Source organism: Myxine glutinosa, chromosome 9 (assembly GCF_964187855.1).
Source record: "Myxine glutinosa chromosome 9, kmMyxGlut1.1, whole genome shotgun sequence".
Lineage (NCBI taxonomy): Eukaryota > Metazoa > Chordata > Myxini > Myxiniformes > Myxinidae > Myxine > Myxine glutinosa.
The window spans coordinates 140905219-140918252 of NC_136269.1; the positions used below are offsets into that span (position 1 = coordinate 140905219).

At 40.0% G+C, this 13034-nt stretch overlaps 1 protein-coding gene across 2 annotated transcripts in view; it reads right to left on the reverse strand.

The window, feature by feature from the left end:
- Positions 1 to 13034, reverse strand: part of NSMAF (neutral sphingomyelinase activation associated factor) — a 214950-nt gene that overhangs the window by 176644 nt on the left and 25272 nt on the right. For both annotated transcript variants that reach the window (XM_078785018.1, XM_068127973.2), the window contains one exon: positions 4354 to 4390. In XM_078785018.1, coding sequence (XP_078641144.1) covers positions 4354 to 4390 — 37 coding nt within the window. The remainder of the gene's footprint in view (positions 1 to 4353; positions 4391 to 13034) is intronic.

The following is a 13034-nucleotide window of genomic DNA, read 5'->3' on the forward strand; positions in this document are numbered from 1 at the left end:
TGGTAATGTAACGAAACATTGACTTGTTACTGCACATGTAAAAAATGGTGGTAATGTAACGAAACATTGACTTGTTACTGCACATGTAAAAAATGGTGGTAATGTAACGAAACATTGACTTGTTAGTGCACATGTAAAAAATGGTGGTAACGTAACGAAACATTGACATGTTACTGCACATGTAAAAAATGGTGGTAATGTAACGAAACTGACTTGTTACTGCACATGTAAAAAATGGTGGTAATGTAACGAAACTGACTTGTTACTGCACATGTAAAAAATGGTGGTAATGTAACGAAACATTGACTTGTTACTGCACATGTAAAAAATGGTGGTAATGTAACGAAACATTGACTTGTTAGTGCACATGTAAAAAATGGTGGTAACGTAACGAAACTGACATGTTACTGCACATGTAAAAAATGGTGGTAATGTAACGAAACATTGACATGTTACTGCACATGTAAAAAATGGTGGTAATGTAACGAAACATTGACTTGTTACTGCACATGTAAAAAATGGTGGTAATGTAACGAAACATTGACATGTTACTGCACATGTAAAAAATGGTGGTAATGTAACGAAACATTGACATGTTACTGCACATGTAAAAAATGGTGGTAATGTAACGAAGCATTGACATGTTACTGCACATGTAAAAAATGGTGGTAATGTAACGAAACATTGACATGTTACTGCACATGTAAAAAATGGTGGTAATGTAACGAAACATTGACATGTTACTGCACATGTAAAAAATGGTGGTAACGTAACGAAACATTGACTTGTTACTGCACATGTAAAAAATGGTGGTAATGTAACGAAACATTGACATGTTACTGCACATGTAAAAAATGGTGGTAATGTAACGAAACATTGACTTGTTACTGCACATGTAAAAAATGGTGGTAATGTAACGAAACATTGACATGTTACTGCACATGTAAAAAATGGTGGTAATGTAACGAAACATTGACATGTTACTGCACATGTAAAAAATGGTGGTAATGTAACGAAACATTGACTTGTTACTACACATGTAAAAAATGGTGGTAATGTAACGAAACATTGACATGTTACTGCACATGTAAAAAATGGTGGTAATGTAACGAAACATTGACATGTTACTGCACATGTAAAAAATGGTGGTAATGTAACGAAACATTGACATGTTACTGCACATGTAAAAAATGGTGGTAATGTAACGAAACATTGACATGTTACTGCACATGTAAAAAATGGTGGTAATGTAACGAAACATTGACTTGTTACTACACATGTAAAAAATGGTGGTAATGTAACGAAACATTGACATGTTACTGCACATGTAAAAAATGGTGGTAATGTAACGAAACATTGACATGTTACTGCACATGTAAAAAATGGTGGTAATGTAACGAAACATTGACATGTTACTGCACATGTAAAAAATGGTGGTAATGTAACGAAACATTGACATGTTACTGCACATGTAAAAAATGGTGGTAATGTAACGAAACATTGACATGTTACTGCACATGTAAAAAATGGTGGTAATGTAACGAAACATCCTGATTATTGATACGAATGAAACATAAGTAACACAAGGAAATGGTACACATTTTATACTGACTAATGTACCATACTCTGTGAAACAGAGAGTTAGATCTACCGAAGCAGTTTCTTGGCCTGCGGTCATGCTGGGGGTGGTTTGACACTTCCCAGCAGTATTTGAGGCAGGAACCTGTTTTTGTTCATGGTGCCGGCGATGGCTCGGCTACTCTTCGCGAGGAACATCATGGGATCTTCAACGCCCACCAACTAATGTTGTCAGACAGGAAGCCCGCTTAACGTCCATCCAAGAGAGGACACGCACATTGATGAATGCAAAACACCAGGATGGCAGTTTATACCTGGGCCAGGATCGAAACCCAGGCTGTACAGCTTAAAGGGAGTGTTAGTACCTCTAGGCCAACCTGCCAACCCCTACGTTCAAATAACACAGTCACACTTGCTTCCTTTTGATGGGAGTGTCCATGTTTGTGGGAGCACTTGTTGCTATTCTAAAGTTGTTTCCGAGTGAAGTGATAACGGCCACAAAAATTCTGAACCAATGCAACCCACATGGGCCAGATCAAAACATGTCGTGGGATGGATCTAGCTTGTGGGCCAGAGGTTCCCATTCCTAATGTAGACTATTGTGGTTTGTGCGTAAAGGATTGTTTATTCATGCATCGTTTATTTATTTATGGATTGTTACTTCTGCCATCAAAGGTGGGTGGAGGTTATGTTTTCACCCCTGTCTGTCTGTGAGCGCGATATGTCAAAGTTATTGACGGATTTGGATGAAACTTGGTGGACAGGTTGAGAGTGTGACGACGACGAATCAATTTGATTTTGGTGAAGATCGGAATCCGATAATTTGTTTAATTCTTTAAGTGATTCTTCATTATTGAGTGATAAGGCCAAAAATATAGAGCCAAATATATATAGCATGGTAACTCAAAAAGGTATGGACGGTTTCATACGAGACTTGGTGGATGAGTTGGCCAGGTGACAAAAACAAGCCAATTAGGTTTTGGTTAAGATCTGGATGAAGATCTGGCCTATCAGTGGGATACAAAAGGTAAACTGCTCACCTTGGCGGAGGTATGCACTCTACCAAGTGCCGTCCTAGTTTATTCATGGCTCATTTATTTATTTATTGTTTATGGGTCATTTATTTATGTATTGTTTATTTATGTATTGTTTATTTATGGACTGTTTATTTATTGTTTATTTATTTACAGACTTAATTTATTTATTGTTTATTTATTTATTTATTGTTTATTTATTTATGGATTGTATATTTATTTATTGTTTATCTATTTATGGATCATTTATTTATTTATTGTTTATTTATGTATTGTTTATTTATGGACTGTTTATTTATTGTTTATTTATTTACAGACTTAATTTATTTATTGTTTATTTATTTATTTATTGTTTATTTATTTATGGATTGTCTATTTATTTATTATCTATTTATGGATCATTTATTTATTTATTGTTTATTTATGTATTGTTTATTTATGGACTGTTTATTTATTGTTTATTTATTTACAGACTTAATTTATTTATTGTTTATTTATTTATTTATTGTTTATTTATTTATGGATTGTATATTTATTTATTGTTTATCTATTTATGGATCATTTATTTATTTATTGTTTATTTATTTATTGTTTATTTATGGATTGTTTATTTATTTGTTTATTTATTTGTGGATTGTTTATTTATTTATTGTTTATTTATTTGTGGAATGTTTATTTCCTTATTGTTTATTGTTTATTTATGGATTGTTTATTTATTTATGGATTGTTTATTTATTAAGTATTTATTTATGGATCATTATTTGTGGATAAAGCTGATGTAATTCGAGTTCATGCCTCGGTCCTCATTACACAGTTTAAAAAGTAGTTTACTGGCTTCTATATCAAACCCCAAATGGTGGAGACATTACCGTTCTTTGTATTAATGGATGTTTTTTGTTTTTTAATTCTTTTTTTTTTTGTTATACACAAATTTAACAATGTTGTATTTGCTATGCCATGGGGTGCAGACCCACTTTGAGCAACCCTTTCACTAAAATGCCATATTCAAGATCATAGGAGTGTCTAGTTGTGAACTAGAATGTCTAGTGAACGTAGAGCAGCAACGAAGGTTGGAAAGGGTGGAAATGCGAATGGTTCGACGGATGTGCGGAGTATCGTTGAGAGAGAGGAAGACAAATGATGAATTGCGAAAGATGATGGGAATAGAGCCTGTGATTGATGCTGTGAAGAGGAACAGGTTGAGATGGTTTGGTCATATGTTGAGGAAGGATGAAAGTGACTGGTTGAGAAGAGTGATGGAAATGAATGTAGAAGGAAGTAGAAGATGGGGAAGACCGAGAAAGACTTGGCTAAAGATGGTGGAAGAAGAAATGCAGGCAAGGGGGTTAACAAGGAGAGATGCAGAAAATAGGGCAAAATGGAGAAGATTGTCATGGGGACCGCAAGGCTAACCCCCACTCTAGCAGGGTAAATGGCCTTTAAAATGCATGTTGTTGTTGTTGTTGTTGTATAGGAGTGTCTAGTTGATAAACCGTACACTAATGTTGAAACTAAAGTTGAACCATGTGACCATCCCTCGAGACCAGGAAGTGGTCATTTGAGTCAAAGGCCAGGTCACATGGCATTGAGGACAGCGAGCGAACAGGGACACATCCCGACTATCCCTACATTAGCAGCTTCCTTATTTCATCACACTGTCGACACTGGCACAGCGACGGTCAAGTGATGGAGCATCCTCGCCAGGTAACAAAGACTGCTCACCATTCGTGACGAGTCTTACCTGATTGCACACAATGACGCATCCCGTGCCTTTGGGCCTGAAAAAAAAGAACAAATTGTTATTGCATCAAGAATGCAATTATACAGTTATTGTATGCAAGAAAAAGCTTCATAACATATTATAGGAGGCGTTCATAACATATTATACGAGGCGTTCATAACATATTATACGAGGAGTTCATAACATATTATACGAGGCGTTCATAACATATTATACGAGGCGTTCATAACATATTATACGAGGCGTTCATAACATATTATACGAGCCGTTCATAACATATTATACGATGAGTTCATAACATATTATACGAGGCGTTCATAACATATTAAACGAGGCGTTCATAACATATTATACGAGGAGTTCATAACATATTATACGAGGCGTTCATAACATATTATACGAGGCGTTCATAACATATTATACGAGGCGTTCATAACATATTATACGAGGCGTTCATAACATATTATACGAGGTGTTCATAACATATTATACGAGGCGTTCATAACATATTATACGAGGCGTTCATAACATATTATACGTGGCGTTCATAACATATTATACATGGCGTTCATAACATATTATACGAGGCGTTCATAACATATTATACGAGGAGTTCATAACATATTATACGAGGAGTTCATAACATATTATACGAGGAGTTCATAACATATTATAGGAGGCGTTCATAACATATTATACGAGGCGTTCATAACATATTATACGAGGTGTTCATAACATATTATACGAGGCGTTCATAACATATACGAGGCGTTCATAACATATATGAGGTGTTCATAACATATTATATGAGGAGTTTATAACATATTATACGAGGCGTTTATAACATATTATACGAGGCGTTCATAACATATTATACAAGGCGTTCATAACATATTATACGAGGCGTTCATAACATATTATACGAGGCGTTCATAACATATTATACGAGTTCATAACATATTATACGAGGCGTTCATACCATATTATACGAGGCGTTCATAACATATTATAGGAGGTGTTTATAACATTATACGAGGCGTTCATAACATGTTATACGAGGCGTTCATAACATATTATACGAGGCGTTCATAACATATTATACGAGGCGTTCATAACATATTATACGAGGCGTTCATAACATATTATACGAGGCGTTCATAACATATTATACGAGGCGTTCATAACATATTATACGAGGCGTTCATAACATATTATACGAGGCGTTCATAACATATTATACGAGGCGTTCATAACATATTATACGAGGCGTTCATAACATATTATACGAGGCGTTCATAACATATTATACGAGGCGTTCATAACATATTATACGAGGCGTTCATAACATATTATACGAGGCGTTCATAACATATTATACGAGGAGTTTATATCGGCATAAATTTTACACATCGTTACAATTATAAACGTCTCACAATTAAAATCCACTTTAACATTCCCCATTCCACCAATCCTCCTCTCAGCCTATTGACTCCAATCTTGTCAAATCTATTACCCAGAACACCTGGGGCACATTTCACTCAGATCACGAAACTGCCATGTCTGATGGAACATCAATGGCACCCCCTATTTCCATCATATCACCTGTTTCTAATTTTCCATCCAATTAAACGATTAGAACGTGTACGAGAACACGAAAGCAACATGAACAACCGCCTCCATGTGCCTCCTCAATCTCTGTATTAACCTCTTAATGTGCCTCAATCTCTGTATTAACCTCATGTCCCTCAATCTCTGTATTAACCTCATGTGCCTCAATCTCTGTATTAACCTCTTCATGTACCTCAATCTTTGTATTAACCTCTTCAAGTACCTCAGTCTTTGTATTAAACTCTTCATGTGCCTCAATCTCTGCATTAACCTCTTCATGTGCCTCAATCTCTGTATTAACCTCTACATGTCCCTCAATCTCTGTATTAACCTCTTCATGTGCCTCAATCTTTGTATTAACCTCTTCATGTCCCTCAATCTCTGTATTAACCTCTTGATGTGCCTCAATCTCTGTATTAACCTCTTCATGTGCCTCAATCTCTGTATTAACCTCTTCATGTCCCTCAATCTCTGTATTAACCTCTTCATGTTCCTCAATTTTTGTATTAATCTCTTCATGTCCCTCAATCTCTGTATTAACCTCTTGATGTACCTCAATCTTTGTATTAACCTCTTCATGTGCCTCAATCTTTGTATTAACCTCTTCATGTGCCTCAATCTTTGTATTAACATCTTCATGTCCCTCAATCTCTGTATTAACATCTTCATGTCCCTCAATCTTTGTATTAACATCTTCATGTCCCTCAATCTCTGTATTAACCTCATGTGCCTCAATCTTTGTATTAACCTCTTCATGTCCCTCAATCTCTGTATTAACCTCTTCCTGTTCCTCAATCTCTGTATTAACCTCTTCATGTATCTCAATCTCTGTATCAACCTCATGTGCCTCAATCTCTGTATTCCCCTCTTCATGTCCCTCAATCTCTGTATTAACCTCTTCATGTTCCTCAATCTCTGTATTAACCTCTTCGTGTACCTCAATCTCCGTATCAACCTCATGTGCCTCAATCTCTGTATTCTCCTCTTCATGTCCCTCAATCTCTGTATTCACCTCTTCATGTCCCTCAATCTGTGTATTAACCTCTTCATGTCCCTCAATCTTTGTATTAACCTCTTCATGTACCTCAATCTCTGTATTGACATCTTCATGTCCCTCAATCTTTGTATTAACCTCTTCGTGCCTCAATCTTTGTATTAACCTCATGTGCCTCAATCTTTGTATTAACCTCTTCGTGCCTCAATCTCTGTATTGACATCTTCATGTCCCTCAATCTTTGTATTAACCTCTTCGTGCCTCAATCTTTGTATTAACCTCATGTGCCTCAATCTTTGTAGTAACCTCTTCATCTACCTCAATCTCTGTATTCACCTCTTCATGTCCCTCAATCTTTGTATTAACCTCTTCATGTGCCTCAATCTTTGTATTAACCTCTTCATGTTCCTCAATCTTTGTAGTAACCTCTTCATCTACCTCAATCTTTGTATTAACATCTTCATGTGCCTCAATCTTTGTATCAGCATCTTCATGTGTCTCCTCATTCTCTGTATTAAAAGTAATAAAATGAATTTGTCATGATTTTGGTGAAACAGAAGCTTTTGTCTGAATGAGAAATCCAAACTAACAGACATGTTTGGGGCCGATCAAAATTACCAAAGTACGCTCGGCGATGTAAACGTCGTGTTTTGGGATCCTTAAAGGGTTAACTCACAATCTGCTCGCTTCCTCGGGTAAATCATACACAACCAGACGCTGCTGCAGCATAATGATACGTTCGATATTAAATGTTTGGTTGAAAACCAAAATCATGCCACCTGCACAAGAGACGGGGGACATTTTCGCAGCCGATTGATTGGATCGGAACAATGGGCCCGATGCAACATAATTGCCGCATAATAAGCACTTTGTCTCGCATCTTGAGTGTGACCGCACTCCAAACAATTTGTCCACCGCACAAAATCCAGTGTGCGCATTTCTTTTATCGTCCACTTTAACTTGCTCGCACAAAGTCACCTCACGTTGTGCAATATATAATTAATACGGAATGAAAAAAAGAATTGAAATCGCACAAAGGAATTGAAAACACAAAGAAAGCAGAAACGGCGTACTGACAGAGAGATGTTGTGGAACAGGAGCAGAATCATTCGACACAAAAAAACAACAAAAAAAAACACCTTTAGAGGCCATTTTTCCCCGCAAGCGGGGGTTGGCCTTTTTCGGGAACCGTGGTTGTTGTTGTTTTTCGGTCCCCTTTTTGAAGCAATGTTTTATGGCCGGATGCCCTTCCTGACGCCAACCCTTTTTGCCGCCTTTAACGACAAGCAGGGAATTACCAGTGAACTGGTACTCAATTTGCCGACCTCGGAAGGATGACAGGCTGAGTCAACCCCCCTGGCGTTAATTCAGCGATTGACCGGGATTCGAACCCAGGATCCTAGGATCCTAAGCTGGCACCCTAGCCGCTAGCCCAACACCAGGGATTCCCAACATATTTACAACACCGCTAGCCCCACCAACACCAACACACAAAATAAGAACAAAATAAACTGGGGAGTTCGTAGAACACGTTACCCCATGCGGTGTTCAAATAAAGACTGTACTGCAATTTTATTAAAATAATTGCTTTAAAGATCGCTAAAAATATATTCTGGAAGTTTAGTGCTACCAAAAAAGTCTTATTACACTGGGCAACAAAATTTTTCGTCTCCTACCAAGGGAAATGCAGGTGTTCTTGGCTAAATCTGGGCCGCCAATTTCAAATGTGTAGGCAGAATTTAGCACGGAGCACGTCGGGTTTTCAAAATGTGTGTATGTATTAACGATACCCGGCATGCAATATTAGATACTTCATTATTGCAGATCGCCACATTGTACATCGCATATCAGTGCTCAGTAATTAGTTTCACGTCATATTTAGATAATAATTATTGATCTCCGTGTATAATGTGTAGTATACAAACCGAGAACATAAACAAGTTGCAGAAAAAGAAGTTAATAAAACATTAGAACATGGTAATCTTAGGAAGAGTGTAAACTTGATACGTAAATCTGCTATGCCGCATTGTGAGTGATTCAGAAACAACACTTCAAGTTTACACTCCTCCTTGAAATATAGTCAGCGTAGGCCCCACTGATCAGACGTGTTCAGAAGTGTGCGAGACACTTGCTCTTGCGCTTGTGTGTGGAATTGGTCTCCCGTTGTAGGAACCAGCAGTAATCACCCGTCATGATTGGGTTGAACCGGCCTCGATACCTAGTTTCCATGAGCGAAATGTCTTGGTCGAACCTTTCACCATGCTCATCACTTACCTCACCCAGATTAGGTGGGAAGACATCAAGATGAGAATGCAAGAAGTGCATTTTAAGAGACATCCGACAGCCCATTCCCCGATAGGCCTCTAGCATGTAGTCCACAAATTCAGCATACTGTTCAGCTCTATGGTTCCAAAGAAAGTTCTGCACAACCAACACAAATGCTTCCCATGCTGCAAACTCAAGTGGGTTCAGTTTATTTTTGAACTCGGGATCACACATCAGTTCTCGGATCTGGGGCCCAACGGAAATGCCTGCTTTGAGTTTAGCATCAGTTTTCTCTGCGCCAAACTTCTCTCTGAGATATTGGAAGCCATTACCGTAGTGATCCAATGCCTTTCAAAGTTTTTCACAAGTTCAAGTTTGATGTGAAGTGGTGGAAGGTACACTTTTAGTGGGTCTACCAATGGCTTATGATGCACATTGTACCTGCCAACTATGTGTTCACGCCTTTCAGGCCAGTCTTTTACAACATAAAGATTGCAGTCACCACGGCTGTTCCATAGGCACAAGAAGCACATGTATATTGTGTACCCCAGCTGCAGTCATAGGAGATAAATCACTTTCAAATCACTGCAAATGTTCCACGTATGATCTGAGTAACTAATCACTTTTAGAAGGATTTCCATGGACTTGTACGTCTCCTTCATGCCGACAGCATCAGCTGCAGCAACAGAAGGCTTTTTGTTACCATTGTTCAACAAAACAGCTTTGAGGCTCACTTTCCTGGAATCTATGAAGAGTCTCCATTCATCAGGCACATGTTTGTTTCCTAGCTCATGTATTAGGCCATTCACATCAGAACATAAGCAAACATCATTTTCTATCTTAAAACAGGCAGCTAAGTGTGTGTGGCGATCACGGAAGTGGGAAATTTTGGTTCCTTCCTCTAGGAGATTCCATTGCTGTAGTCTGGAGCCTAACATTTTAGCCTTCTCCTTTGACAATTTTTTTTTTTTTTTTTGTATACAGAGTCGAGGCTCGTGAAAGAGCTAACATTTATCAAACAAACAAATCAAACAAACAAGCAAACAAAGTATATAAAAAGGGGAGCGGTCGACAAGATGGGGAGAGAATGGGAGGAAGCACACAAACACAACATTTGAGGGCAGGGACATCGGGAGATGTGTGGGAGGCAGAGGGCCTGGGGGGAGGCAGGATAGGTATAAAACGCAAGGACACCAAGGACTTCCAGGAAAGAAGACAAAAGTCACCTCAAAAAAGTGGATTTGGGATGAAATTAGCGGGGGCAGAAAAGATCAAGGTTTTGGATTGGGGAAGATAAGAGATGGTGGTGAACAGCCGTTTTAAAGACCTGGAGGGAGGAGTGGGATTGAAGAGAGTGAGGGAGTTTGTTCCAGAGGTGGGAGAAAAGAGGAATGAAGGAGTGAAGGTGAGCAGAGAGTCTTGATTTTGGCAGTTTAACCATAAGAGGGTTGCAGGCAGATCTTGTGCGACCTGCAGGAATATTTTGGGGACAGAGCCCAGAGAGAGCTGGGGGAGCAAGGCCGGAGAGGAGTCGGTAGAAGACGGAAAGACCACCAATCTGCCTGCAGTGAGTAAGTGAAAGGCCCTCGGAGATAGCGTCATCCCGGGAGATTCCAATGATTCTGAACGCTTTGGTTTCAACAGCGTGAAGACGAGTTAGGTGTGAGGCAGGAGCATCAGCCCAGAGGGGAGAGCAGTATTCCATTGAGCTGCGAATGAAAGCCTTGTATGTGGTGAGGAGCTCAGGTGTGCCAAGGAAGGACTTCGCACGACGGAGGATGCCCAGTCGGCGACTGGCTTTGGAGGCCAGCTTGGAAATGTGGTTTTCCCAGGAAAGATCATGGCAGATAGTGAGACCCAAAAGCTTGAGTGACAGAACTTCTTGGAGAGGATTATTCAGAAAGTAGATGGGAGGGTTGTCCAGTCGGTCTTTTCGGAGAGACATTGTAAGAGTGTGAGATTTGTCAGGATTGAAAGACATATTCCACTTGTTTGCCCAGTCTGTGATTTTGTCCAGGTCTGCAGAGAGTGAGGAGGCTGCAGACTGCCGATCTGAGGGATGAAGAATGGAGCGGCAGAGAGTGGAGTCATCAGCAAAGAGATAGAGAGGATTTTCAAGAGAGTCAGAGAGATCATTGATGAAGACCAGAAAAAGCACAGGGCCCAGAACACTGCCTTGGGGAACTCCAGCCTGAACAGGAAGAGGAGATGAGAGAAACCCATTCAGGGCCACACGTTGACTACGACGAGAGAGGAAGTCCGCCAGCCATGCGTGGAGATTTCCATGGATACCAAAGGAGGAGAGTTTGGTGAGCAGAGCGGGGTGCCAGACCGTATCGTAGGCACGTGATATGTCGAGGGAGACAGCTCTAATTTCCTGTTTGGTATTGATGACCTCCATCCATTGTTGAGACAGCAGAAGCAGCATGTCCAGAGTAGAGTGACCTGGTCTGAAACCAAATTGATGATCAGAGATCAAGCCATTGGAGAAGAGGAAAGATTTCATATCCGAAGCAATGATGGATTCCATGACTTTGCTGATAATTGGGAGAAGGCTGATTGGTCTGTAGTTGCTAGGATCTGTTTTTGCACCTTTTTGTGCAAAGCGGTGATGTTGGCTCATTTCCAAGCAGATGGCAGTTGACCTTCAGCAAAAGAGAGGGTGAAGAGAACAGAGAGAGGGAGTGAAAGAGCGGAAGAACAGGATTTTAGGACCCGTGGGCTGATGCCGTCAGGTCCAGTTGCAGAATCAGAGTCGAGGGTTGACAGAAACTTTTCCACCTTGTCAGGAGGAAAGGACACTGAGTCCAGGAGCAGCTGGGTACGACTGGGTACAGTGGGTACAGAGAGGGATGGGTTTGGGACACAAGATTTAGAGGCAAACACAGAGTTGAGGCATTCAGCTTTTTCATGTGCGGAGTCAGCTGTGTAGCCGTTTGAGGTAAGGGAGGGGATGGAGGGGGAACAAACACCAGAAACAGATTTGACCAGACGCCACCAGGATTTGGAAGAGGGAGACAGATAAGAGAGTTCGGTCTTGAGAACGGAGAGATATTGTTTCCTGGCTCTCCTGAGGGTGGACACACACTTGTTTCGGGCTTTGTGAAAGGAAATGAGATTTCCTTCCGTTGGATTTGCTTTCCAGGAGACGAAGGCAAGTTGTTTCTGGGCAACAGCCTCACCACAAGATTCCGTGTACCATGGACGGGAGGAAGGGTGTGACAACTGAAGACGAGATGGGATAAATCTGTGCATGAGAGAGAGCAATTTACTTTGGAAGAATTCCCAGGATGAGTTGATGTCAGAGGTGGTAGAGATGGGAGACCAGTCTAGATGATTGATGGCTGCTTGAAGACCGTGCCAGTTGGCCTGAGTGAAATGCCAGACTCGTCGACGCTGAGGAGGCTCCCTGAGAATGGTCAGAGAGATGTCCACTTTAACAAGCACATGATCAGATGAGCCGATTGGAGCAGAAGAAGAGCAGCAGACATTTTCAGGGAAGTTAGTCATAACCAAGTGGGAGACAGGTCTGACAACCATAACCAATGACAGGTCTCTCACCAGATCGTTTAATTCTTCTTGATGTAGAAAGTTTGGCTTCTTTTCTTCAGACTCAGGTTCGTATAGTTCATCCATATCACCCATAGCATTGTCGGAGTTGTCATCGCTTTCATCTGCAGAAGCTTCTGGTGGAACTGGCACAGGAGGATCCAAGTCATGGGGGACCAGCTTCAGAGCAGATTTATAATCTCGATATACAATTTTTGACTTGTTTTTCATTTGTTGGCTCACGTTGGTCAGCTTGATGATTCGT